Here is a 25,554-nt window from a genome sequence, read left to right as displayed (position 1 = left end):
AATGTGCTGGTGTTTAGGATGCCAAGAAACCCTGGGAAAAGTGATACAAACTGGTTTGTGCATTGAAGGGGCAGTGGGATGGGTCAGGCATAGGGAAGGAAAAGCTGGTCCTAGGGGATATGAGGTACAGAGGCAGCACACAGACCCCTTGCATTTTTTAAATCCAAAATTGGGGTAAGAGCTCAATCTTTGCCTGGGGATCTGTCAGAAAAGGTCCTGAACGTGTCTGCCCTCTTGCTCGGCGATTCTTAGCATCGCTCGTGATGATGTTGAGAAAAGAAAAATTAAAACACACAGAAGCAAAACTTCATCCCAGTTCCCTTTCATGCAGCTCGCCCGCTGGTTTCTTAGCAGTGTCACCGAGCGTGTGGGTGTGTGCTTGAAGTGAGTGTTGAGATGCTCTCCTCCAAATCCCCTCCGAAATCCCAGCTGCTGTGGCTTGCTGCCAGCCAGGAGCCAGCGATGCGAGAAGGAGCAGTCGGGTTTCTAGGAACAGGAGCTCTCCCCTGGCCCGATTGCTGTGCATCCCGATGAGAGAAGGGTTATCACCGAGCTCTGGCAGTGCAGGAGCGTGCATGATATCGTTCTGTCCACGCAAAAGAGACGACAAAATGTGGCAGAAAATGTTATGAAAGCTGCGTCCGTTTTTGCAATCGGATCCAAAGCCGTGGGGATGTGTTTGGTGCAGAGGGTGGAAACAAAAGCAGCCGAGCCTCTTGTGAAAGCTTTCTGAGCCAGGAATCCTTTTGTGAAAGCTCAAAACCAACCCCCTTTTCTTTTCCCTGACTCTGGGCAGGCCCCAGAGGCTGAGATTTGCTGGTTTTATTGCAGAGCACAGCTGGCTTGAGGTGGGCTTTGTGGAACAGAGCAGCAGTGCAGGTCTTGGGCTCTGGGTGAGGAAAGGAGTAGAAGGCAGGAGAAAGCTGGCCCAGCCCAGAATAGTTTGACCCTTTTTTTAAATTTTCTTTTGTACTGACTTGTATTGTAGTAATGCAGGAAATCCCAACCCCAATCACACTGTGTTTTAGGCAAAAAAAGCTGTGAATGAAGCCCTTGCTGCAGAGGGAGGCAAGGTGGGCTCGGCGCTGCCTTCCCTTTGCTAGAGGGGGAAGAAATGTGAGCGAGAGGTCCCAGGTAACGGTGAGGACGTGGGGATCTGGCTTTGTGGGGCTGAAATCAGAGGTCTGGGATGGTGCTTGGAGCTGAACACGGTCTCCTCAGTCTCAGACCAAGGAGCAATTTTAGCTTTGGTCTGATTTTTATATTCTATATGCAGCCAAGTGGCTCCGGTATAAATCAGGTTGATGTGCAAGCCACGGTGCTGGAACTAGGAATAAATGCACTACGTGTCTTCCCCCAGCCCTCCGCACCCAGCTTTATCTTGCCTTCTGTTTCTTCACGCCTTTCAAAGCTAAGGAGGCTTAACTCAAGCAGGAGCAAAATGTCTTAGGATTTCCTGCTGCACGTGTGCTTAATCTGTAATGGGGCTCAGCTGTGTGTGTATTGAGCTAGCAGCTGAATCCCAAGTCATGGAGGTTGTGTTTTTGGTTTTTGTGTGTTTTTTTGTTAGTTTGTTTGATAAAAGGAATAAGGGCTGGCACCTACATCTCCATAACTGTTGGCTTAAATAGGTGGAAGCTGGGGAAGGCTCACTGGAGGACCATCATGCATGAGCCATGGATGTTCAGAGCATTTTCTAGATCTACCTTGTCTTCAGTGTATGGCTGCAGCATCATAAATAAAGTTTTCAGAGAGAGTTTTCCTTGTTGACATGACAGCTTGTTGCAGGCGTTTGTCTCCACGTGTACAGAAAGTATGGAGAAAGCTATTTAAAAACATCTGCTCCGGCTATTAAATGCTGTTTGCTCCCGATTTTGATGCGGAGTCTGTTTTCACCATTACCCCAGCTGCTCTGTGCATTGGTGCTGGGAGATAAAATATAAGTCTGCCTGTGCTGGCATTTCTGAATACTCCCAGTGTAACAAAAACCGTGCAGAGAAAGGAAACATTTCAATATATTTAGTACATATTCTATAATATAAATATATTCAGGATATTTAATTTGTTCCTTTGTTCTTTAATCTCGCAGCATAAAGCTGAGGTCAGCAGCACGTGGATCTCTTCCCGTGGATGTTTTGCTGTTTGTTCAGACTCGGTGCAGCCCCACGAGTTGCTGTATCAGGAGGTCTCTGCTCTAAACCCATTTTCTTTGAGCAGAAAGGGGAGTGGATGTAGGTTGGGTTTGCTCTCAGACAGATCATGAAAATGTCACTGTGTGCCGGTCTGCCGTAACTATCCGAAGATCAAAATACCCTGGAGGGAATGAAACGATGGCTTATTTCTTGCTAATGTGCTCACTTTTGTGTTTTTTATTTTCTTCCTTGGCAAATACAGGCAAAAAGGCAGGACAAAAAGGGTTGGATTTGCTAAAAGAGAGTGCCAAGTTTTTTTTTTTGTGTCTATGTCAGCATCTCCTGGGTAAGAGAGATGTGTTTTGGGACCTTGGTATCAGAGCCTGCCGTGCCTGAGGTATCACGCTGGCTCTGACTGTGTTTTTTCAAGCCCACGAGCAAGCCTTTTGAGCTTTACCCCTTATTTTTCTCCTGTAAACCGACCAGCAAGGACAGCCTGGTCCGGTTTTTATTCTTTAAACTTTGTGGCTTCCCTCTCCTCCTCTGACAGAGGGAGATGGTTTCTTTCTTTGCCCGTTGCTCTGATAGCCTAAACCTCAGCGCATCACAGCGAGGGATGCTCAGATCCATTCCTGGCCTTTGAACATTTAAAATACACCTTCTGTACACAGATGCTTGGGAGCTGCAGGGAACACAACGGGGAAATATTGCTGCACGTTGCCCTGTTTGGATGCTTCTTCCCCGGCATCTGTTAGTGGCAGTTGTCGGAGGCAGGCTGGATGTCTCTGCCCTTGTGCACCACAGCTCCAGCGAGGGTGGTGGAGTGGGAAGGATTAAAAAATGTAAAATAAAACACAAACATGAGTGCTAGAGGTTTTGCTGATGTTCCCTGGTGCAGGAGGGATCTTTGCGTGGAGGTTAGGGTTGGGACCTCAGGATACTCGGATGCAATTCCTGCCCTTAAGGTCTTTGGGGAAGCAGTTTGATCTCCCCGGGTTTTATTTCCCAATCTGCAAAAGGAGGCTGAGAATATTTTTTTCTCCCACCCTCTGAGCACCCTGCGTATCTTGGAGGCCTTTCAGATGTGTCACCACCTGGTCTAAGGGAGCTTCCATCACACCGAGGACCTCTGATGCTGCGGCAGTGAAAATGGTCATGTATTGATGATGAGTAACATGGCAATGTGAGCATAACGCTGCTGTTTCGTGGGGGAAGCATCATGCAGATGTTGCACATCTGGAATTGGTCTCTGCATGACCCCAGATAGGCTCATAACCCCATCCTGCATCTTCCTGGGAAACACAGGCATCCTCGAGCATCATTCCTGAAGGAGGAATCACACTTTGGTCTGAATTCTCCTCCTCTCCGTCATGCTGGGGACCGGCTGCTGCCTCTGGCCTGCTTAAATCCAGGCAAAATGGAAGTGCCAGCCGACTGAAAGCCACAAGTGGACTGTAGCACCTTGCTATGTCAGCTCTAGGCAAGAAAAATGCCCCCTTTCAATTCCTTTATTATGCAGTGAGGCTGATACCAACGTACCTACGTGCAGCAAACATACTTAGGATTTTATATAGGGTGGATATATCCTGCAGTCACAGACAGAAAAAAATCACCCAGGCTGTCTCACCCACTTTCTCAGCTGTCAATGCAAATTTCCTCCGTCGTTACTACCTTTTTCGTGTGCTCGTTGAGTGCAATTTTAAGCTTTGGCATTCTGTCTTTTGGGTTAATCCTCTCCCATAGGCTTTTTATTCCAGGCATTTTTAGATCTTCAGCTGTCAGAGCTATTTCCAAGTGGATTTAAGGCTTTTCTTGCTGCTTGTTTCCTGGTGAAGAGAGCAGGGCGTGATGGAGGGAGCAGGGAAACAAGGTGCTCTCTCAGGCAGCGCTGGCCTCCAGCTGCAGGTAAACACTTTCCCCCTCCACCGAAGGGCTGGAAACATTTTATAATCTGCACCAGGGGAAAAGCGAGTTGCAGGTTTGGAAACCAGCCTGGGGAGGCCTTCAATGCACAGAGGCTCTGCTACTTCCCTGACAGCACGTAGTCAGAAGCTGTGCAGCATTACAGGAGAAAAACTCTTTGTATTGCAAATGGAAATGGACTTTCCAGATTGCACAAGAGGTGCATGAGTTCGCTCTTGCATCAGGCCCTTTGTCTGAACGCCTTAAAGTCTCAGATGTAACAAACTTGGATATTATTGTGGGTGTTTCTGTTGGTTTGTTGTGGTTTGTTTTTTTTTTCTGGTTGTATTTTTTTTCCCTAAGGGCTATAGGTGTTTTTAAGATCCAAGCCCAAGCTGTCAACCCTGTTGCATTGATTTTCCTGGGTAAAACTCAAGGTCCTGCTGGCCTGGGTCACGGGGGATGTCTCATGGATGCTCCAGCTGAAGGTGAACGGAGGAATCAGTCACCCAGTTTGCTGTAAAATTGAGTGTTAAATGTAAAATAAAAGCCTGGAGTGACTTGCCCAGGGCTGTGAACGAGGAGCAGATTTTCCCTGCCCTTGGTTTCCGTGTGCCCTGCGATTTCCATCAGTGCTGGGGCAGTTTCTGGAGGGGGATGCGCCACGTGTAACTCGCAGGACTCTGCAAGTCCTGCTGTGATCTCCCTGACTCGAATACCTCTGTGTGTGCCACTGGTCCGTGTCCCGGAGAAGCCGGCGTCTCTTTAAAGCTCTGGGCACTTTTCTTTTCCAAGCGATTGAATTTGAGCGAGGGGAGGGAAGGATTCCTCAGCTCTGATGTAACCGCTAGCACAACCACGTGGTTTTGTACATTTTTGCGAAGAAAAAAAAAAATAATAAAAAAATCCTCTCCTGGAAGCAAGCTATAAAATTTTCAGTAGCTCTTTTGTAATTGCTTGCCACAGCAGATATTTTCCAGTCGGCCTTTGCTTTTGGTCCCTGCAAGGTTTGTTTGCGCAGCCTTCTCACGTAGGCTCCAAATGTGAAAATCTGTGCAACCTCTGAGCCATCTGCTTCAGCCAGGGGACAAATCCAGCCCACGGACACAGGGGGTGCCCATGCCAGCAGATGGGGGTCCTGGCTCCCACAGTGCCAGGCCAGATGGGGAAGGGGTGCCCAGAGAGACCCCCGTGTTTCGGTTCCTCGCCAGGGCTCCCACCTCCCTGATTGCTGCTCGTAAATTGGCCCTACTGAAGTTATGAGGTTAATTCCCATAGTAGCTGAGACCTAATTAAGATCACCACGCTCCTGAAATGAGCACTTTCAATGAATTCAAATAAAAAATGAGATATTTTTTTTTTTGTTTATTTAACATGAGAAAAAGCATCATCTTTCCCAGGGCCAAGGAAGGACTTGCGCAAGGTTTGTTGCATCCCTGGTGTGACTTTTCCTAATCTTTTATTTTCTGCCTCCCTCTGTCCAGTTGTGATTCCCCTGAGCAGAATCGATTTCTGTTCCCCACCTGGAAGCCACACAGCAGGCTTCCTTGCATCATTTGTGTCTTTTTTTTTTTTTATGTTCACAGAACATGAACATCCAGGTGGAAGACATAAGGATCCGCGCCATCCTCGCCACCTACCGCAAGCGGGTGCCCGTCACGGAGGGTTACGTGGAGGTGAAGGACGAGGGGACCTGGAAGCAGATCTGTGACAAGCACTGGACCATGAAAAACTCCCGAGTCGTCTGCGGCATGTTTGGATTTCCGAGCGAGAGGAAATACAACGCCAAGGTCTACAAGTAAGAGCTGAACCTTGTGTGAGTCGCGTGGCTCTGCGAACACTCGGGGCCTTGTTCAGAAATGCAAATTGTCCGACGATGCTGGGGACCTCGAGGGAGGAAAAACCTCCAACTGCTTCATTCCTTCAGATCAGGTTTTCCTCCTGTGCAAATATGTGAAATGTCAAGCATTTCCTTGTGCGGCCAGGGGAATGGTTTGATCCTCACCGTGCTGGCTGGAGGCCTAGGGCCGTATCAGCTTTAGTGTCTGATAGGTCCTGTAGTAGGAGATGTGGATAGTCAGCCCAAAACCATCTTTTTTTAATTTGTTTCTGGCTTTGGGATGATAGTTTCCTTCACTAGCAATGGGTTTAGGTCCTGTGTTGTGTGCAGGATGGGTGGACACGAGCGAAGTGATGATACTTTACTGGGAGTAAACCTATTAGCTGCAAGCACACCTAAGCTCTTAGCCACCCCGAAATAAAACAGGACTTTGTTGTGCTTTATTGGCCACGTTCCTCCTTCCTGCTCCTGCATGCAGCCCTGGTCTCACAACTCTGATGTGTCAACCCGTGTCAACCAGCTGCTTTCACGTTTGGCTTTCTCAGAGGCTCACCATCCATGGCTCATGGGTGTCTGGCTGCCAAATCCCCCACAGAGAAACCGCCTGCCCTGGGGACCATTTCCCAGTAAATTTCTCGCTGCTGTTAGCCCCGGTTCACCTCTTTTTGGCACCGGCAGTGGCTCAGGGCTCGGGGTTGGAAGAGCTGCCAGCCGCTTCCAGCTGCGCGCCTTGCTCTGCGCATCGCAGCCTGCTCCGAGCTGCAGGCATGGGTCGTGCATCCTGCTGCTGCTCCCTGCCTTGCTTCTTTCTGCCTCTGCATCTCCAGCGGTGCTGGTAGGAGGATGCAGTTGTGATTGCAGAGCTGTTTTGAGTTCCTCTGTTTGTAGATTGCTTTAAAAAGAGGGAAGAAAACGGTGATCCCTAGGGAGAACATCGTGTCTTTGAGGGGCTGATCAGTTCAGGATGCGTTCCTCTTGTCTTGAAAGCTGGGAGCTCCGGTCTTTTTTTGTTGTCGTTGCTTTTTGTCACCAGCCTTCGTCGCAGACATGGCTCTTCCTACGCCATTCCCTTGAAATAACACCCCGAAGCAGATGCAAAACAGTTTAAGCTAAATCCCGTCTCGCTTCTTTCCTATAGTATGTGACCTGTGGAGTGGGAAAGCCTCGGTCGGTGGGGGAAGAACTGATTTCTCCAGCAGGAGCTGTGGTTTTCCTGCCTGCTCCTTTCGGCCTGTGCAGTTGCTGTTTCTGAAGGCTCCCTCTGGGGCCAGCTGGCCACGTTTCATTTCTCTCGTTAGTAAGATCGTGATCAATCGAAGAGGTCCTTGGGCTGGAAGAGCGTAAAGCTGCACGGCAGCGCAAAGAATATAAAATAAATAACCCAAGTGGATCTCTTTTTGGGCTTCCCAGGGAGACGAGCAGTGACTTAATAATTGCTACCAGGCGGTTTCGTGTTCTGCTCCTGTTAAAGGAACTTTTCCTCCCATCAGTGCGGGGTTTCTCCCCCAAACTCAGCCCTGAGATTCCCACCGCCTGCATCAGAGCAGGAGGGCAGGATGCTTCTAGTAAAACAAAGCAGATTTTTTCCTTTTTTTTTTTTTTTTTTTTTTTTTTTGCTTGTGGCATTTCCAAGAAAACCATTAACCTTAGCAGCTGGAACCATCTGCCTTAAATAAAAGGGCGCTTGGTAATTGTTCTGCCTCTTGCAACAGCGCCTGTAAGGATGGAAAAACCGAGGCATGGCTGTTCAGCAATGTTGAAAATCCCATTCACTGGAGGAGTTATGAATATGCAGTGCTTACAAATACCAGGCATGTGCATCTCTGCTACCGAACCAGACAAATTGCTTAGGTAGTGCCCTAATTCCTCCCTCACCTCTGCTCGTTCTCAGCAGGCAGTGATGGCTTGCTTGCTCCTGCACCCACGGAAAGATGTTTTGGAAAATATGATTAGCATTATGCTGGGTTAGAAGAAGATGGCATGCTGTTTCATTAGAGAAAGACTTGTAAAACTTTGTCAGAAAGGCAGTTTTGTTTGGTTAGCATACTTTTAAAAGCTGTTTTCTTTCCTGGGGCATCTGCCCTTTATGCTTCATGTTAGCAGAGACCCGAACCACATGTTAGCAGGGCAGTGTGTCTGCTGGCTCTCTGAGCGGAGGGATGGCTGATGCATCGCTGGTAAGGGAAATGTCCCAAGTCTGGGCTGAGGATTTCAATTAAGAGGTCCTTGCCTCTTAATTGAGATACTGGAGTGAAAACTGTTGAGATCTGCTCTGTGCACTGCCCCCCACGCCTTTTGGTCACGTCGTTTTTTTTTTTTAGGGGAGAGAGGAGTTCATCTCCTGATCACTCCAACTAAACCCTAATGTCCACATGAGTGTGAAGCCTCAGAAATGTTTTTCCTCGTTTCTCAGGCTCTGCTCTGCCTCGTTTGTAAACACCCTTCTCCCAGGATCCTTTCCCAGTGGGGTTGGGTTTCGGAGGGGCTGGGGGCAGCATCCACGCCAGTCCCAGTGCCCACAAAGTGCAGTTTTGCAGGCTGAGCGAACGGGTCCTGGGCTTTTCTGCACAGTGGTGGGAGGTGAAATGATTTGCAGATGGATCTTGCTTGAAAGAAAACAACTTAGTTCATTGCTGTCCCCGTGCCAGGGTTTTATTCCTGAATGTAACTTAGGCTCTGCAGCTGACAGCGCGATTTATGGTAGGAAACGAAACAAATCTCAGCGTTGTTTCCATGTTCTTGTTCGTGCTTCAAAGTGGTTTTATATAAGTGCTGTTTAACTCCTCCTCCGAGCCTTGCTGGGGCTGAGGGAGGAGGATTAAATGCTTTTTGTTGATGGGGACAGCAAGAGCTTATGACCCAAGGCGCAGAGAGATGGACCTGATGCCTTCTTACAGCTTCATGATTTGTCAAGGAGAGGATGGAGGAGCTCAGCACCTCCAGGATGTGTTTTTTTTTTTTGCATTCAGTGCACCAGGGGTGAATTTTCCCAGCACGTATGTGAATTATGTGAATTTTCCCAGCACTTTTTGCTCTCCTCGAGGCCTCTCAGACACGCTCTTCCAAAGCAGGGTTGCTTTAGCTACACCCCAAGACACTTCCCGCAGCCCTTGGGCTTAACCTATGCCTTTTTTTAAAGCTTAAGTGATGAAGACCAACCTCTCCTGACCGGTAGAAATCCTTTGGGTTCCAGCTTTGGCTGAACTCACGGCACAACTGTTCACTCACCATGATCCAAGCTGCATTGCCCTTGGCTTACAGCAAGGCCAGGGAGAGGTGGGCTGCACCCTCTCTGTGCTAAATAACAGGAATGCCCCGAGTTTCTGTCTGCAGACATCATCACTATTCCACTTTTTAATATATATGCACATATATTTGGTCTGGGGAAATGAGGTGGGGCTTTCTCTGGCTGTTTCTCCCCAGCTTACCAAGGGCTTGCTAATATCCACCAGATGTTAATGCCTCATCGAGTTTCCAGGCTGAGGTCATTGTTTGCTATTATAAGGCATCCCCATAATTACTTCCCTAAGACAGGCTGGGTTTCTGCTGCGTCTGCTCTGGAGCTCGTGGAGCTCTCTGCACGTGTGTGTGTCAGGATTTTGGTGTAAACTCTCCTTCAGGTTCTCACTTCCCAAATGGGAGCCCAGAATGAAGGGTGGTGAATGAAGCAGAGCTGGCTCCTGCTACAAGGGTATGGAGTAAAATCACTCGAGAAGGCTTCCAGACGCTTCCCAGGGGTAATGTGTAATTAAGCTGTAGCACAGCTTAATTAGAAGTAAGAAAAGTCTTCAAGGCCTGGTCCAAAATTGATTGAGATATTCTAGCTGTGAGGTGTCTGGCACTTTCTTCTTGCCCACATCCCCTTTGTTCTTATGTTTCTTGTTTTTTATTTTTCCTCTTCCTATCCCCATTTATTTTCTGTCGATTCAGGGCCCCTCACAGCCCTGGTTTGATGGTGTTTTACCCCCAGGACGGGCAGGTTGCCTGTGCTGCTCCATCCTCAGCCCTTTCCAGCAGAGCATTTACTCCCCGTCGTGCGATGCGTTTGCATCTCCATCTTGGCTGTATTTCACCCTAGCATCAACCTGGAGAAATCTGGTTTCAGAAAAGCTTAGCTGGTGGCTGTGAGCCATGTGAGCTTGGACGAGCTTGTCAGCAAAGCTTAGCGAGCGGAAGAGGAGAAGATCCTCTCCAGCATCCAGGACAGAACAAACCAGCCCACACAGGACCACTGAAGGGTAGCACCTGGGAAAAACCTTGCAGTCACCACCTGCCCAGTTGAATTTCAAACCAACACCCTCTACAGGTTCCTTTGTTCCTCCACCAGGTCCTGTTCAGGTGCTGTGTCCTGCAGGGAGGTGCTGTGGTTGATCAGAATTGGTGCTCCCCTTAGCAGCCCCTGGAGCGGCTCCAAGCGAGCACTAAGGTTTGGGAGCAAGAAGCAGAAGCTGCTGCCAATCTCCTCTGCCGTGAACATGTCATCGAGGGAATTGCTTCTGCTGGTGGAAATTGCTTTCAGGCTTGCAGTTGTTAACGCTGCAGCTGGGAGAGAAGCTGGAGGGCCGTAGCTCTCTGCCATCTCCTCGCAGCTGAGAGGTGATGGCAAGCAAAGAGAGCAGCTCGGTTACGGGAGAGGTCTTTTTGGGGCCCATTTGGCCTTTTTAGTTAACTGCCTTGGCTCTGCTCTCTGACCCCTGCAGCGTGGGATCTCTGTTAAGTGTCTCTCCTTAAGTGCGTAGTTGTTGCTCCAGCCATGCCATTGATTCACACTCTGCAATTTAGCTTAAATAGACACTTAAATTGATTTAATACTAATTTAAGCTATTAATTTAGGAGCTTAAATTTATTCCTAAGCACCTGAACGGAGGGGTATTGTGAGTGTGAATGGGTCACCCTTCAAATAACGCTGGTCATTCCTCATTTAATCCCAAGGTGTTTTTGTTTCAGTGACATCGACGCGGCTCTTTTGGGTTCCAAACTCTCATTTTCCTCTTTCTTCCTGCCAGGATGTTTGCCAGCAGAAGGAAGCAGCATTACTGGGCTTACTCAATGGACTGCAGCGGGAACGAAGCTCACATCTCCAGCTGCAAGCTGGGCAACCACCTCAACGTGGACGCGGAGAAGAACGCGACGTGTGAGAACGGGATGCCGGCGGTGGTCAGCTGCGTCCCGGGACGTGCCTTCGCCCCCAGCAGCCACAGCGGCTTCCGAAAAGCCTTCAGGCAGGAGGTGAGCAAGGGACAAGGCACAACTTTGAGTGGAAGAAGCCAGCGGAGTGTAATTAGTCACGCTTACGAGGCCGTGGTACCAGGCTTGGAAGAGTGGGAGCCTTCGCTCACCGCTGCAGCTGGCAAGGCTGCGAGCAAGTAGTAAGAAAGCACAGCCCTCACGTTCCTGTTTGAGCTTTTCCGTGCAAGCCAGTTGAATCCGTGCCCGGTTGCTGCTGGGCTTTGCTGTTTCGCAGTCACTCAAATCCTGCCGGGTTCTCTCTCCCGTAGAGATGTGATGGAAATAAGCTGGTATTTCCGCCGCCCCTGGGTCCTCTGCAGAGAAATGCCCCGAGAGGCAGGGAAAACACGGCCCGCAGGAAAGGTTGGGAGGGCTGTGTTTGTTTAGTCTAGCAAAGAGCAGGCTGAGCGTAGCACAAAGGTCCTCAGATATGCAAAAGGCTGCTAGGAAACGTGCCTGGAGTCGGCTGCTCTCAGCATCAGCGGGGCGGCCAGATGGGAACAAATGGGCTTAACCTGCAGCAAACGTGGTTTAGGCTGATGCTAGGGGAATGCAAGGTCACTTCCCACCTTTAAAGGATGTGCAGCCTTAGGATATGGGGGTGATTGCAGGGTCTGGAGGCTTTTAACACTGGGTTCAAGTTCTTTTGCAGGGTGCATTAGGTGTTGTAGGCTTTGCCTGTAGCCTGCACTCCCCAGCCCTATATCTCTGTGGCTATAGCAGTGGGCTTTTTCTTGGCATCTCAGCAGACCCCAAACAATCCTACCGCATATTGCTGTAGTAGAAACTCTAAGTAATGGGAATAACGGAGCTGAACCTGCCTCTCAGCTGTTTGTGTCTGTCAGATCACTTATTCCACCAGTCAGAGCTGCAGCCAGCAGGTTTTGGTGGCTGGGGCTCCTTGTTGGGCTCCTTGGTTAACCCAGGAGCTTTGTCCAGAGACCTGCCCAGCAGCTGAACCCATCCAGCGGCTGAGCAGCACCACATAGAGCACCTCTGCTTATATTTGGAGAGGTTTCAGGGTCTGGTGCAAATCACCTGTTGGCCCCAACGAGTTTCTTCAGGTGTAAAGCATAGTGTAGGGCTAAAACCCCTAACCAGTTTGGATTAGTGTTTAGGTAAGGCATGATTCAAGGGGAGTCATAAAAGGGGATGCGTTTGTTCTGTTCCTAATAGCTCCCTAATCTGTAATATTTGGATAGGGAAGATTTCTGCAGCTGTCAGTGATGGTGAGCGCAGTGTAGTCTTAGACCACATTGTGTGTGTTTTAAAATACTTCTTATAGGTCTTAGAAAAACTGATGCTCATACTGGGATTTGGGCTGCTGCACATCCAGCTGTGACATCCCTCTGCTGCAGAACGGCTCTGGGAAACAGGCTCCTTGATCCAAGCACCAAAACGGCAGAGAATTAAGATGTCTCTTTATATTTCACACATAGGGGTGTAAAAAACAAGTCTCTGAATACCCTAAGTCTTGTTAAACAAGGATCTCCTTTCTCCCAGCACTTCCAGCCTCTTGTACTATGCGATGGGGTTTTTTAGGTGCCTGGGGGTGGTACATTTTGAGCAAACAACCCCTGGTAAATCAGAGCCATAGATGAAGGATGCTCTGCTCGTGGGCAGTGGTGACCCTGCTCCCGTCTGTGTCTTGCAGCAGCCCCTGGTGAGGCTGAAAGGGGGAGCCAACACCGGCGAAGGACGAGTGGAAGTGCTGAAAAACGGGGAGTGGGGGACGGTTTGCGACGATAACTGGAACCTGGTGTCGGCCAGCGTGGTGTGCCGCGAGCTGGGCTTCGGGAGCGCCAAGGAAGCGATAACGGGCGCGAGGCTGGGGCAAGGTAAGGGCAAAGGGAGCTCCAGGGACCGTTCCTCTCATCCACCTCTGAGAAACCCTTTCAAAATCCAGGGCAGCGAGTGTTTTTACTGGGATGTTTGCTTTGGGGACCAAGAATTTCTTCGCTGCTCTTAATAAGTCCCTCGAGGCTGTGCCTTGGAGGGATATTCAGGATTCCTTGAAAGACGCCTAGTGATGATGAGTTTAACCTTCCCCTCCAGCAGCTGCTCCAGTAATTACTTCTTCGTTATCACACTCATTGCTCTCCAATTCTCTTTGCAAGCTCTCTAGATGCACGTGGTGTGAGGCATTACTAGAAGGTTCCTGGCAAAAATGGGCCCTGGGTCTAGACTTCAAACACTCTCCAATTTAAGCCCAGAATATTAATTTAGCCTGTTATAAATAGAAGGGCTATTTGTACAGCTCAGAGCCAGCTTTGGGTTTGGATTTCCTGTGTTTGGGAGCTGGTTTAAATTCCGAAGCCTGGTAAATGGCAACTCAGAGCCTAACATTTGCCCTCGCAAGCCACTTTCTGATTCACTTCCATAGCGTTAACCCTGGAGAAAATGACACCAAACCCTGTATCGTGAGACTAAATGAAAGGGTGGCATTTCTTCAGCCTGGAAGCTCCTAGAAATGCCTGGAATTTCCACATATTTTCCTTTTTTTTCCATGTTAAACACTGGCAATCAGTCAATGCACCCTGCCGGAGCTGTCCTCTGGGACACCGAGTGCTCGGTTCAACAACTCGGTTGTTGGACTCTGTGTCCCTTTATTTGTTTAGGCTTTGCTTTGTCACATCTCTATCTTGGTGAATTTGTGTTTTCAAATACAAATCGGAGTGACCATTCTTTTTGTCACAGTGTTGGAGATGTAGTTTCACAAGGTAAAAACCACTCACTTTCTAGAGCCACGAGTGATGTGCAGTGAGTGTCTAGGAATCCTAATGAAGATAAAAGGGATCTGTGGGAGAAAACTGTCTCCCACAAAGATTTCAGGATCTGTAGATAATGATTTATTTCCCCTTTTTCTAGATAAATGAGACCCAGAATAAACAGCTTACCCTTATTCAGATAGAGCTTGTTGAAAGGAAGGTCTGAGTCTGAGTCTCCTGAACATGTTGTGTCCCTGCAGTGCCCTTGGAAGGAGAATATAAGATAAACCCCCCAGCAGCAGGTGAATGTGTATGTTGGACATACAGCCCTAATCCTATTCTTCTGCTAAAGGGAATGGCACAGGAGGAAATACAAATTTGATCACCCCTACAGCAATGACATTTGGCTGCGTTTCAGTGCCCGGGGCTGCAGATACCTCATTTCCAGAGGCAGCCACAAAGAGGATCTGAGTCACAGGTGTGCTGGCTGTCCCAGGGAGTTAGACAGGCTCCAGATGGCAGCAGAAAAAGGTTTTTAAGCAAAAAGAGCCCCCTACCATTAACAAACCCATCACCTTTTCCCGCCTTTCAGTCAGCCTTTTGCTTTGAGGTATAAAAGGAGCAGCCTCGAAGTTGGGTAACATTTTCCTTTCCAGAGAGGTAAGCAAAAAAATGGCTCAAAATTCAGATATATATATTTTTTTCTAAGTCTCCATCTCCGAAATCTTCCTACAAACTGCTGGGGACCAGAGGTTCTCCAGCTGCTGCTTGCAGGGATCTCCTGACTACGCTGTCTGCTGTGAGCCCAGCAGCAGTGATGGATGGGATCGCATGGGCTCTGGTTGTTCTTCTGTGGTGAAGCAAATCTGCCAAAATCTCGGGTTCTTTCCCAAAAATCTTCTTTCTAAACAGTTTGGAGCTCAGTTTGGAAACAGGACGTGGGAGCTTTATGGGATTATTGCCTTCTCTTATGTAGGTCTCTAGTGGAAATGACAATCGTGTGTTGTCCGGGGAAGGAACCAAATTTCTCAATTCTTCTCCCAGTTCCTTGGGACCTTTCTGTGCAGTGACAAGAGACATTTGCTCTCTTGCTGCCTTACTTTTATCAGCGGTGTTGGAGTCTGTACCATGCACCTGCCCCACAATGTTTGGCTGATTTCTTGCACCTCCCTGCATTGCTCCGCTCTGCTGTCCCAGTGAGCATGTAGATGTTTGCATTTAAATGTCAGCCCTTGACTGAGACCAGATTCCTGTCGTATGGATGCAGCCAAAAGGTCAAAATTTGTGAATTCCTCCAGCTGAAGTTTGTAAATTATGTAACAGCGGAAACTTGGCCTCTGCTGCAGCGCTTGACTCCCAGAGACTACTGGAAAGAATTTAATGGTAAAATTAATAATAATAATCTTTCAGATTTTTGTTTTATTTTTTTTTACAAGAAATCGCTGGAGTTATTTCAGGATTGTGTTTTGAATGCTAGAGTCCAACACGACGTCTGCAAAGTATTAATAAAGTGTTATTGGATATTTCTTCACAGTAGCACGGGCAGGAGATAAGACTTTTTTTTTCTCACCCCTCCCAAAGGCATGGGTCCAATTCATCTCAACGAAATCGACTGCACGGGCTTTGAGAAATCCATCACGGACTGCAAGTTCAACATGGAGTCGCAGGGCTGCAACCACGAAGAGGATGCTGCTGTGAGGTGCAACGTTCCTGCCATGGGTTTCCAGAACCAGGTGAGAAGCCAAAGGGCTGGGATATGGGTGACGTGGCGAGATGTTTTCATCCCAGAGCATCGTCTGCCCTCTTTGTGATGCATTTTGGGTGTCTGTGTAGGAATTGTTTCACCAAGCCCTGCCTAAAAATTCAGGTTTTTAACATCTGCCTTGCGTTAGGTGGGAGAGCGTGTAAGGACGGTGCTTCCTTTTGTCCTGAACTTTGAGCTCCTCGAGGCTCAGCGAGGTTATAGAGGGCTGAAGTGCCACTTTGTCTGTGATCTGAGCAGTCTGGTGGCCCTACAGAGCTGCTGCATATCCCTGATGTGACGGGACCTGTTGGTTCTCCCCACGGTGGCACCCAGGTCTTGGTGCTGCTGTCCTGTTTGCCACGTGGAGCTTAAAATCTCCAACTGGATGAACCAGACACAGGTTTCTACGAGCAAATCCTCTTGCCAAAGGCCATAAACAGCCTCTAACACAGAGAAAGGAGGAGGGAGGCTTTCGGGAGGAGCGTGTTGCTCTCTTGCAGCTGGCACGGGCCGCTTTCAGATGCTGGGCTTGGGTGCCCACGGTGGGAGACGAAGAAGGGAGACGAAGAACCAAACTGCACCAACTGCTCTGCAAGCAGCAGAAACAAAATTTCTAGCCTCCAAAGGCTAAAAATTGCTTGGATAACCGTTGCCTCTTCCATGCTTGACATTTATGGACTTTTTTGTGCCCTGCAGCTGCGCCTGAGCGGCGGCCGCAACCCTTACGAGGGCCGGGTGGAGGTGCTGGCGGAGCGCAACGGCACGCTGCGGTGGGGCACCGTCTGCAGCGAGAGCTGGGGCACCGTGGAGGCTATGGTGGTGTGTCGGCAACTGGGTTTGGGTTTCGCCAGCCATGCCTTCCAGGTAGGTCCCTTGCGCCCTCCCGTGCCCGCGGTGGCCACGGTGGCACCCCTGCGATGGGTAGGGGGCGGTGGAGGATGAGGGGGGTTATAAAAAAATCAGATTTTGGCATCGAGGTGTTGTCCGGAGAGACCCTGAAGGTTAAATGTCAACGCACAGCAGAGATTTGGGGGATGTTCAGAGCAGAAAGTGCTGCTCTGGGCAAACCTCGTGTTTTCGTGCTGCTCAGGGATCAGATTTCCCAGTCTGGCCCCGTTGGGCTGGTGGTTTTGTGCGGTTTCTTGTCCCTCCCTCGGTCAGGCTGGGGACTTGAACTCCTCAGGCTGGGTGAAGCTCGAAGCCAACTTTAACGTGGTGTCAGATGGCTTGAAAACAATTTGATTTTGCTCCTGGAGTTTGCTTCTCTGTGTGGCGCGTCTGCTCTGGAGCTGCGTGCTGGCTCCGAGCTGTTCCTGTCTTTTAATCACAAACACCCTAAACCCTCCCTGCTTGCACACAACCAAGAATGGCACTTAATACAGGGATAAAAGCTACCAGCTAACGAGCCTGGGGTAACCACAAAGGAATAAAGTATTCATCCCTCCAGGATCACAGGGTGGGAGAGGGACAGGCAGATCTGGGCATGTAACAGCAGCTTTTGTAGGGAAATATTTAACTTCTGGGCCTTTATTGCAGTTTTGGGCACAAAATGGGTATTGGGGCTCCCCAAAAAAATACAAAACAGCTCCCCATGCAAGCTGGTTCCTCCAGCTGACTGGACAGCCACGTCCCTTGAACGCTGCTGGCCTTTCCAGCTGCCCTGCTCTGTTGACACAGCTCCGAGAGTCCAGCGAGCAACAAGCCATTTTTTCCTTTAGCTGAGGCTGCTGGTATTTAGAACAGAAAAGGCCCTTATGCACCTCCCGGCTGCACCAGCACGGCAAGGATAAAGCCACACTGTGTGGAACAGGGCAGCCCTGTGTGCACAGAGCATTGCTAGCAGGGTTAACACACAGCCTGCTGCAAGGGAGCCGTGCTGGGGTCTCTCCTCCTGGAAACGTGCTCCTGGTTTTGATGCTCTCACATGGAAATCAGAATTTTTGGTCTTCTTCCTTCCCCTCCCTCCCTTCTCCCAGCAGCTTCTGCACCCGCTGGCAACTTTCTGTTGCTCCTACAAATTCTGTAAGCCTGGGTGATGAAGATGGGGAGCAGGCAGGGTTTGAATATCCGCAAATCCCCCTCTGAGCCAGGAGATGCAGACCCCTGGGTTAGCATCCCGGTTAGTCCCAGTCCCCTCGAGGGCTGTGTGTCCCCTGGCCATTAATTTTGTGTCCCCTCCTCTTGCCACCCTGGCTTTTCTTGTTGCCCTCCCCCATGGGCATCACAAGGCAGGTGTGGTTTAATTGCTGGGCATCCCTCCCAGAGGCACAGCCTGCATGAGCTAAAACGGTCCAGGGATGAATTCATCAGCTGGACGGGCACAACAGGGTGGAAAACTGAGCTTACAGCTGGACTGAAAACAAGGAGAGATTTCAAGCAGCTCAGAAACAGGGGCAGAGATGTGCTTACACAGGTCAGATGTACACGGAACCTGGTTGAGCTGGGTTTTAATCCCAGTCCAAGCCTTCTGCTTAGGCTGGGGCTCATTCCCCAGGTTACTCTTCTCTGCTCCCAGTCCTTTATGTCCCTGCAGAATTTAGCAGGTAACTTTCCTCATCTCTTCCCCAGTATTTCCTCGTCTCTTCCCCACTATTTTGTGTTTTTCTTTCCCACATCAGAGCTAGGAAGCATGGAGTGAAGCGAGGTGAGAGATGGGGGATGCTGCCTGGAGCAGGGGCAGCGCACTGCTGATCAGCAGCGTCCTGCCTCTGTTCCTCTGCTTGGACAAATACCAAGCACGGTGCTCCATCTGGAACCCCAATCCCCAAAAAAGTAGGCAACAAACGAATCCTTCCTCTCTTTTTGAAACTCTGGAAGTGTTAGTTAATAGGAGTAGCTCGCTCCATGACTAGGTTCACTCCAGTGGGAGCTACAGGTTATTGGTTTTATGGCTCAGATACCAGCACCATTTGGCAAGATTTGTCTCCGTGATGGTGTGGATTCATGCATTGGTGACCCTGGAGGGAGACCACAAGTTAGGTAGGGACAAATATTCCCCCAGCAGTCCCCAAAAATGACTTGAACAGTGTGCAAAATGCCTCTTTGTGTCTTTTTACCAAGGAAACCTGGTACTGGCACGGAGACGTCAGTGCTGACAGCGTGGTCATGAGCGGGGTCAAGTGCTCGGGGACGGAGATGTCCCTGGCCCACTGCCGGCACGACGGGGCCGACGTCTCCTGCCCTAGAGGAGGTGGTCGCTTTGGTGCTGGCGTGTCCTGCTCAGAGAGTGAGTAACTTAAGGCTTTATTTCCTTTTAGCACATTGCCCTGGGATATACAGGAGGAATGGGTGGCCTGCGCCATGCGTCGGGTGTGCCAAATGGATGCTGGTGGTGCTGAGCGCGGTGCAAGGAGCCGGGCCTGCCTCTCCCAGATCTCTGTGGGTGTTTTTAGTTAGGCCGTGAGTTCAAATCTTCCTTCCTTCCCTCCAGCTGCCCCTGACCTGGTGCTGAACGCCGAGCTGGTGGAGCAGACGGCCTACCTGGAGGACCGCCCGATGTTCATGCTGCAGTGCGCCCTGGAGGAGAACTGCCTGGCCAGCTCGGCCGCCAACACCTCGGTCACCTCCGGCTACCGGCGCCTGCTGCGCTTCTCCTCGCAGATCCACAACAACGGGCAGTCCGACTTCAGGCCCAAAAACGGCCGCCACGCCTGGGTCTGGCACGACTGCCACCGGTGAGTGCCGCGGGGACGGGGCCTCCTTTGTGCCCTGATCCTACGGAAAGGAGGCAGAGTGCAGCCGGGGACTGGGCTGGACTGGTTTTGCTGGGGGAGGTTGAGATGCTTGGGGCTGGAGAAGCCTGATAGGTGTTAAGGAAGTCGTGATAATCTCACAGCAGTGAAGCCAGTTTATTACAGCACGATTTACAGGTGTAAATGGTGGTATGAGAACAAGACAGATGCAGAGCTCTCATCAGGAGAGATGCGTGTGCAAGGGCAACATCCGTGTGTTGTGCAAAGAAAGCGTGTGCTGCTGGACCCAACTTATCTAGGAAGATGCAGCTGTCTGATCACCTCACGAAGGGACTCAAAACCACACTCATTCTGCATTTTATTTTATTTTATTTACGCGTCCCGACTCCGCTTCGATTGCGCACAGCTGGGAGATTGTTTGGTTTTGGCACTTTTTGGTAAACAGTAAACTTTCCCCCCCAAAGTGCATCGTTTTTCAGGGGGACGCTGACAGCTTCAGCCAAAGAAAACCAGGGAGAGGAAAGGGAGCTGGAACCGAGCCGTGCAGCTGCTTTGGTTCTGGAATGATGGCTTGTTACAAGGTTGATTAGTCTATAATTTGGGATAAAAGGGAAGGCTTGTGCCTTCTGAAAACACGTAGAGCAATAAATTCCCAACTAGTACAGTCCTTAATAGCCTTTGCTCACAGTCTGAGCGAGGTGAGGCTGTGGTATGGGGCAGGTGCTGGCTGCTTTTACCTTGCAGACAGGTTGTTTTTGTGACGGCTGCATTCAGAGGCACGAGCAGAGCTAAAACCTCAGCGGCACAGAACCGGAGGTAAATAGGAAAGGGGAGGCGCAGGGGAGGAGGAAGCCTGGACCAGAGCAGCGTCTGCCTGCTCTTCTGGATGGGAAGGGGCTGGAGGAACTTGTGGGTGCCACAGGGATTCGAGCACGTCGCAGGGTGGGTAAAAAGGAGGCACTTGGAGCTCTTGGGGAGAGGCTGCCCAAGTGAGGTGAGACTGGGCAAGGCTCAGGAAGAGGCCAAGAGGCATCTGTGCGCTCAGAACTGGATTCTGTTTATACGGAGGAGGGATGAACTCAATCCCTCTTCAATCTTTCCAGCCTGTAAACACCAGAATGTAAACACCTCTCTGAATGATTCAGACATATTTCAGAAACTGAGTCAGACTCGAGACCTCAAACTTATCCAGGAGGCAGCCAAATGAGACAGCTTCAAAGTCAGCAGCTTGGCCGCTGCAGAAGGTCTCTCCTTTCCTCCTTGCCTCCCTCCATCACTGGGAGCTTCTGTTCAGTAGGCTCTTGATGTGGAAGCAGAACAAAAATGGGAAAAATCCTAGCAGGGGAGTCAGAAGTGATTAATTTCTGGCATGTCGTGATTTATTTATTTGGTTTTGGTTAGAGGGGAGGTGGGAGAAAGTGAAGAGAGAGCCAATCTCTAGAGGGAAGATTTCTTCCCTTCCATCCTTGACCCCTTTTTTCTGTAAGAACTTGAGCAGAGTGGGGCTGCAATACTTGTGGCTGTAAGTTTTTATGCTGTGATTATTTTTACAGCTGGAAAGGAGACGAGCTGTGCCTTGTGCTTTTTATTTATTTATGTATTTAACTCACAAGCATCAGGTTTTGAATCGGGGGTCCGTGTAGTTGCCTCAGTCTGGGGTCAGGCTGGTGCCTGAGGATTTGGGGACCAGCTCTGCTCTCGGCACCCATGGCTGCACTCCTGTTCCCAACATTGTGCTTGTGCTGTGGGTTTTTTTTTCCCCCGATTCCAAGGCTGGGATCAAATTCAGCATGTTACATCAGCATGACCACGTTTGTGCTCCCAGCCCTGGCCACGTGGAGCTCTACTTGGGCACTTCCACCTCCTCCCTGGCCCGAGGAATTGCCTGCACTTAGGCACAGGTTGATTTTTTTTTGTGCCGAAGCAGCATTTTGGCATAGAAGAGGACAAAGTTACGAGGTCAGCACCGCCCAAACCCTGCAGTGGTCTCGCTTTGCTGGTTTCAGGTTTACAGCACAGCTTCTGTGCTCTCTCCTGAGCATTGCTGTGTTCGACAGCAGCTTGGGACAGCAGCACAGCCCCGGCTGAGTTGACACCAACATTTCCCCGTTTAAAAATGACGAAACGCGGCGTGCACGAAGCCAGCTGTCACCTTGTTTAGATCAGAGCGAAGCGAGTGCTGGGAGAAGCTGGTTCCATCTGTTGTTCGTTTTCTGCCAATAAATTTACATTCTGGTCCCTTTTTAAAAATAAAAAAAGGAGAAAAATACAAAAGACAAAAAAAGAAATAGCCAGGTTGCTAGCTTGGGTACGTCCTGCTGTTTGCAGCCTGTTAGGGACAGGTGAAATAGGGTTTTTTTGGTCAACAGGGCACTAGAAATGATAACCTGGTGCTGCTGGTTTTGATTTTTCCCACCCTATAAACCACTGGGGCAAGGCTCTCCCCTGGCACAGCTTTAGCACTTGATATATAAACAAATCCCCGGGCTGGGAGCCAGGATGGAGGCAGCCCGAGTGCTGGTGCCACGTAGGAGCGTGCCGAGGGGAACGTCTCCTGCCTGGGGTTCCTCTCTCCCTCTCCTCCTGTTGCACCTTTTGGTTCCCAGCACTTTGTGCATCGTCATTTATTTCCTCCCCCGCCGCTGTGGGAGGAGAAATTCCTGCCCGAGGGATGGAGCAGCACAAAGGCTGGGCTCTTCCCATCCACGTTGTCCCGCTGCTGGGGGCACCCCGCAGCCCTTCAGAGGTGGTAATTAAATTAAAGGGGTGTCTGCTCGCCCTAACGATGGCTCTCCCCGTCTGTGTCTTGCAGGCACTACCACAGCATGGAGGTTTTCACCCACTACGACCTCCTGAACCTCAACGGGACCAAGGTAGCTGAGGGACACAAGGCCAGTTTCTGTCTGGAAGACACGGAGTGTGAAGCAGGTGTGTTTGACAGCACCCCTCGTGCTCTCTGCTGTCCCTGTACATGTTACAGGTCTCAAAGATGCTAGGAAATTCCTGAGCAGGGCTTGAAAGGACCTGGAAACCAGTCCTGAGGATGTGTTTGGGTGGAATAATGGTCTCTATGGGTTTAAGAGCATCCCAACAGCCCCCCTGTATGTCGAGGTTTCCAGACCTCAGCTTCTTACGTATTTATTCTGAGCTGCTCTGGACACCTCAGTGTGCGTGATCTGATTCCCATAAAGCATGAAACTCCAAGACTTGCCCCTGGGTGATAACACAGGAAAGGTGGAAACTCCTCCCAGACATTTAACTAGTCCATGTAAGGACTTTAAGCGAGGTAATACTGCGTTGTCTCGTCCAAAATATCGTGCCCAAAGCTTATCGCTGGCTATGGGAGCTGGAGAGCAACCAGCCCTTCATCTAACACGGTCTGTGAATCCAGCACTGCATGGTTTTAACTCCTCTCCTCCTTTAGATGTGCAAAAACAGTACGAATGTGCCAATTTTGGTGAACAAGGGATCACGGTCGGATGCTGGGACGTGTACCGACATGACATCGACTGCCAGTGGATCGATATCACCGACGTCCCGCCGGGTGACTACCTCTTCCAGGTACGTGGGGGGGGAAAAAGGGTTGGAGACACTGCCATTGCCCTTACCTTATCCATTGGGGATGTCAGGAATGTACGTACCTGGTTGGTTTATACATCTACAACACTGTGAACGACTGGTTATAGTGATTGTATTCCCAGAATAACTAAAGAATTAGCTAACAGAACAGCAAAATTACCAGATCCCATATTAAACCCGATTAAAAAGTCAGGGATGATAACCACAGCTTCGAGACAAGCCCTAATGAATCCAGGTGCTGCTCATGTTGATATCCTACACAACCCACATGCTACCACCACGTTTCATCCCACTCTTGTCTCGTACCAAGCCTCTGAGCTGTTTGTAAGCAACGCTCGCTTCGCTTGGGGAATTAAATCACGGTGTTTGCATGAGAAGTTGCGGCTGCCTCCAGTCGGTTTTGTGCAATTGGGGGAATTCTTCGGCTCTAAAAACAGCCACTTAAACTGTAGAGGAGCGAAGGGAATTATTTTTGTCTCCCCTGCTCTCGTGTGAAATGTGGAGAAGGTGTTTGAGGGTGTATTTTGGTGCACGGGGGAAGGTGTGAGCTTGATCTGGGTTTAATCAAGCACTTTCTGTCTGCTTTGGAAAAGCGAGTTACTTTTTTTCTAAAACAAAATAAAAAAAAAAAATGATGCTGTAGTGAAAAAGCCGACTCCACCTCGAGTCCAGCCCCTCTTCAGGTAGCTTCATGCTGTTTCTCCCTCGCTCCCCAGGTTGTCATCAACCCAAACTACGAAGTCGCCGAGTCGGATTACTCCAACAACGTGATGAAATGCCGGAGCCGCTACGATGGGCAGCGCATCTGGATGTACAACTGCCACATAGGTGAGAGGAGCTGACCCCTCTGCGTTTCCTCTGCGGTGTGCTTGCTTACGTGCTCGATAAGACGAGCTGTCGAGTCCAGGCTGGACCCTGGTACCACTTCCACAGTTGGTTGAGCAAGGGAGTAGTTTGTTTTATACTCATTACCGGGGCAGCGAGCACAACACGGGTCAGAGAGCTTCCTGACCAAAATCCAGGAGAAATCCCTCTTTTTTGGGCTCGGTGGAGCAGCGATAGCAGATGTTCCAGCTGCACCTCTTCTGCAGGGGAAGGAGCATTTCCCACTCCCCCCTAGAGGCTGTCAGGCAGGAGGAGTGCAATCTGAGTTGTTTAGAGTGCTCGAGGAGGCTCAGGCAAATACCTACAAATTCCTTCCTAAACTGAATTATTACCAGCCTGGGACTGACCTCTTAAGACCCCAAAGCTGCTCTTTTCTTGAAAAGCAAACGAGGAGGGTGATGTGTGAAACAGGGCAGTGAGAGCCATCCACTCGAGCCAGAAATGAAAACGCTCTGCTGTCACGTTGGTCCGAGGGAGAACAGCTGCATTATTAATTTTTATTTTTTTTTGAATGCGCATAAAATATCATCTGGAATTTTTAAGGCTTGGAAATATCAAAGCCAAGCGAGCTTAAATTTGTTTTTGCTTCAACAGTCAATTGTCAGGTCCGTTTAAAAAGGGAATCAAGTTGCAGGATAAGGCAGAACTCTGTCTTTTAACACAGAAAGCAAATTAATAGCAACTGCCTGTCAACTTCCAAGTAAAGCCTACGGTGAAGACAATATCCAGAGCTGGCTGAAGTTCTTGAAGGAATATTTTTCCTGATTTTTTTTTTCCCTCATTAGTTTGTTGCTTTTCTGAAGAAAATACTCATCTCACGTGTCATACTACAGCTTGTGACCTAGTTCAGAAAAGCCAAACCCACTTCAGTTGGACGAACAGGCACTTAAGTGTTAGATGAGCTCTCAAGCTGAGCTTGAAAATATTTCTGCTTAAAAATAAATGCGTTTAGGCTTTTATTGTCTCTCAGCTAGCAAAAATAAGGGCACGGCCCTATTTAAGAGCAGAGTAAACAGAACCCACTTACCATCAGCCTCGAGGAAGAGACCATCCCACAGGTCCTGCTAGTCATCATGTAAGTAACGTCGTTAAACAACCAAAGTTAGCAGTAAAACTGAGGATGGTTTGTAGTCTAGTCTCCTCAAGGTGTTAAAGATTAGACCCAGCACTCCTGGGGACTCCTGGTTGTTCCAATTAGGGCAATATTTAATTAATGCTTAAATAATTTAGCCCACGAAAACCCTCCTCAGCTAGTACTTGCTTAGCCCTTCAGTTTTATAGCATCTTACACGGATTACGCGCAGCCCCGATGTGTTCTCTGCCTCGTGCTGGTTGCAAGCTTCCTTTGTTACCTCCTGCTTCACCCCGTGTTCTTTCTGTCACCCCCCCAGGTGGCTCCTTCAGTGACGAAACGGAACAGAAGTTTGATCACTTCAGCGGACTCACAAATAACAAGGTGTCCACCCGATAAACCAGCATCGCCTCCCCCCCCCCCACTATTTAAAGAAGCGAGGCTTCCTGCTTCGGTGATTTCCCTAACCACTGCACACACAAAAAAAGAGAATCAAGCAAACAATCAAAACTCTAAATTAGCAAGGTAAATTATTTCCTAAAGATGCCTTCCTTCCCAATTTAGGTGCTTGGACCACCGTGTGTCTCTTGTAATTCCAATCCCTACGACTTGAGGTAGTTAGGAGCAGGCTTTTGAACTCTACGGGGCTCCCTATCCTCACCATCCCAACCTACTCCATCAAGACTTCTCCCTCCACTTTGCAGCGCCACCTTTATTCATAGCCGTAGGTCCAGGCTGCAGCGAGCACAGTTTGCCTTTGTTTGGGTTCCA

The 25,554-nt window shown here is 49.5% G+C and overlaps 1 protein-coding gene across 1 annotated transcript in view; it reads left to right on the top strand.

Annotated features, from left to right (window-relative positions):
• The window catches only part of LOXL2 (lysyl oxidase like 2), a 42,882-nt gene extending 17,453 nt beyond the window's left edge, over nt 1-25,429 (top strand). Inside the window, exons 4-14 of the mRNA XM_082779509.1 lie at nt 5,621-5,832; nt 10,881-11,103; nt 12,758-12,941; nt 15,393-15,544; nt 16,252-16,419; nt 18,616-18,781; nt 18,986-19,229; nt 22,060-22,175; nt 22,672-22,808; nt 23,543-23,654; nt 25,103-25,429. Coding sequence (XP_082635635.1) covers nt 5,621-5,832; nt 10,881-11,103; nt 12,758-12,941; nt 15,393-15,544; nt 16,252-16,419; nt 18,616-18,781; nt 18,986-19,229; nt 22,060-22,175; nt 22,672-22,808; nt 23,543-23,654; nt 25,103-25,182 — 1,794 coding nt within the window. The 3' untranslated portion in view covers nt 25,183-25,429. The remainder of the gene's footprint in view (nt 1-5,620; nt 5,833-10,880; nt 11,104-12,757; nt 12,942-15,392; nt 15,545-16,251; nt 16,420-18,615; nt 18,782-18,985; nt 19,230-22,059; nt 22,176-22,671; nt 22,809-23,542; nt 23,655-25,102) is intronic.
• The last annotated feature ends 125 nt before the right edge of the window (nt 25,430-25,554 follow it).

Source organism: Aythya marila, assembly GCF_965140915.1.
Source record: "Aythya marila genome assembly, chromosome: 26".
Lineage (NCBI taxonomy): Eukaryota > Metazoa > Chordata > Aves > Anseriformes > Anatidae > Aythya > Aythya marila.
The sequence above is the reverse complement of the archived record's forward strand: the minus strand, read 5'-3'. Positions and strand labels throughout refer to the sequence as shown.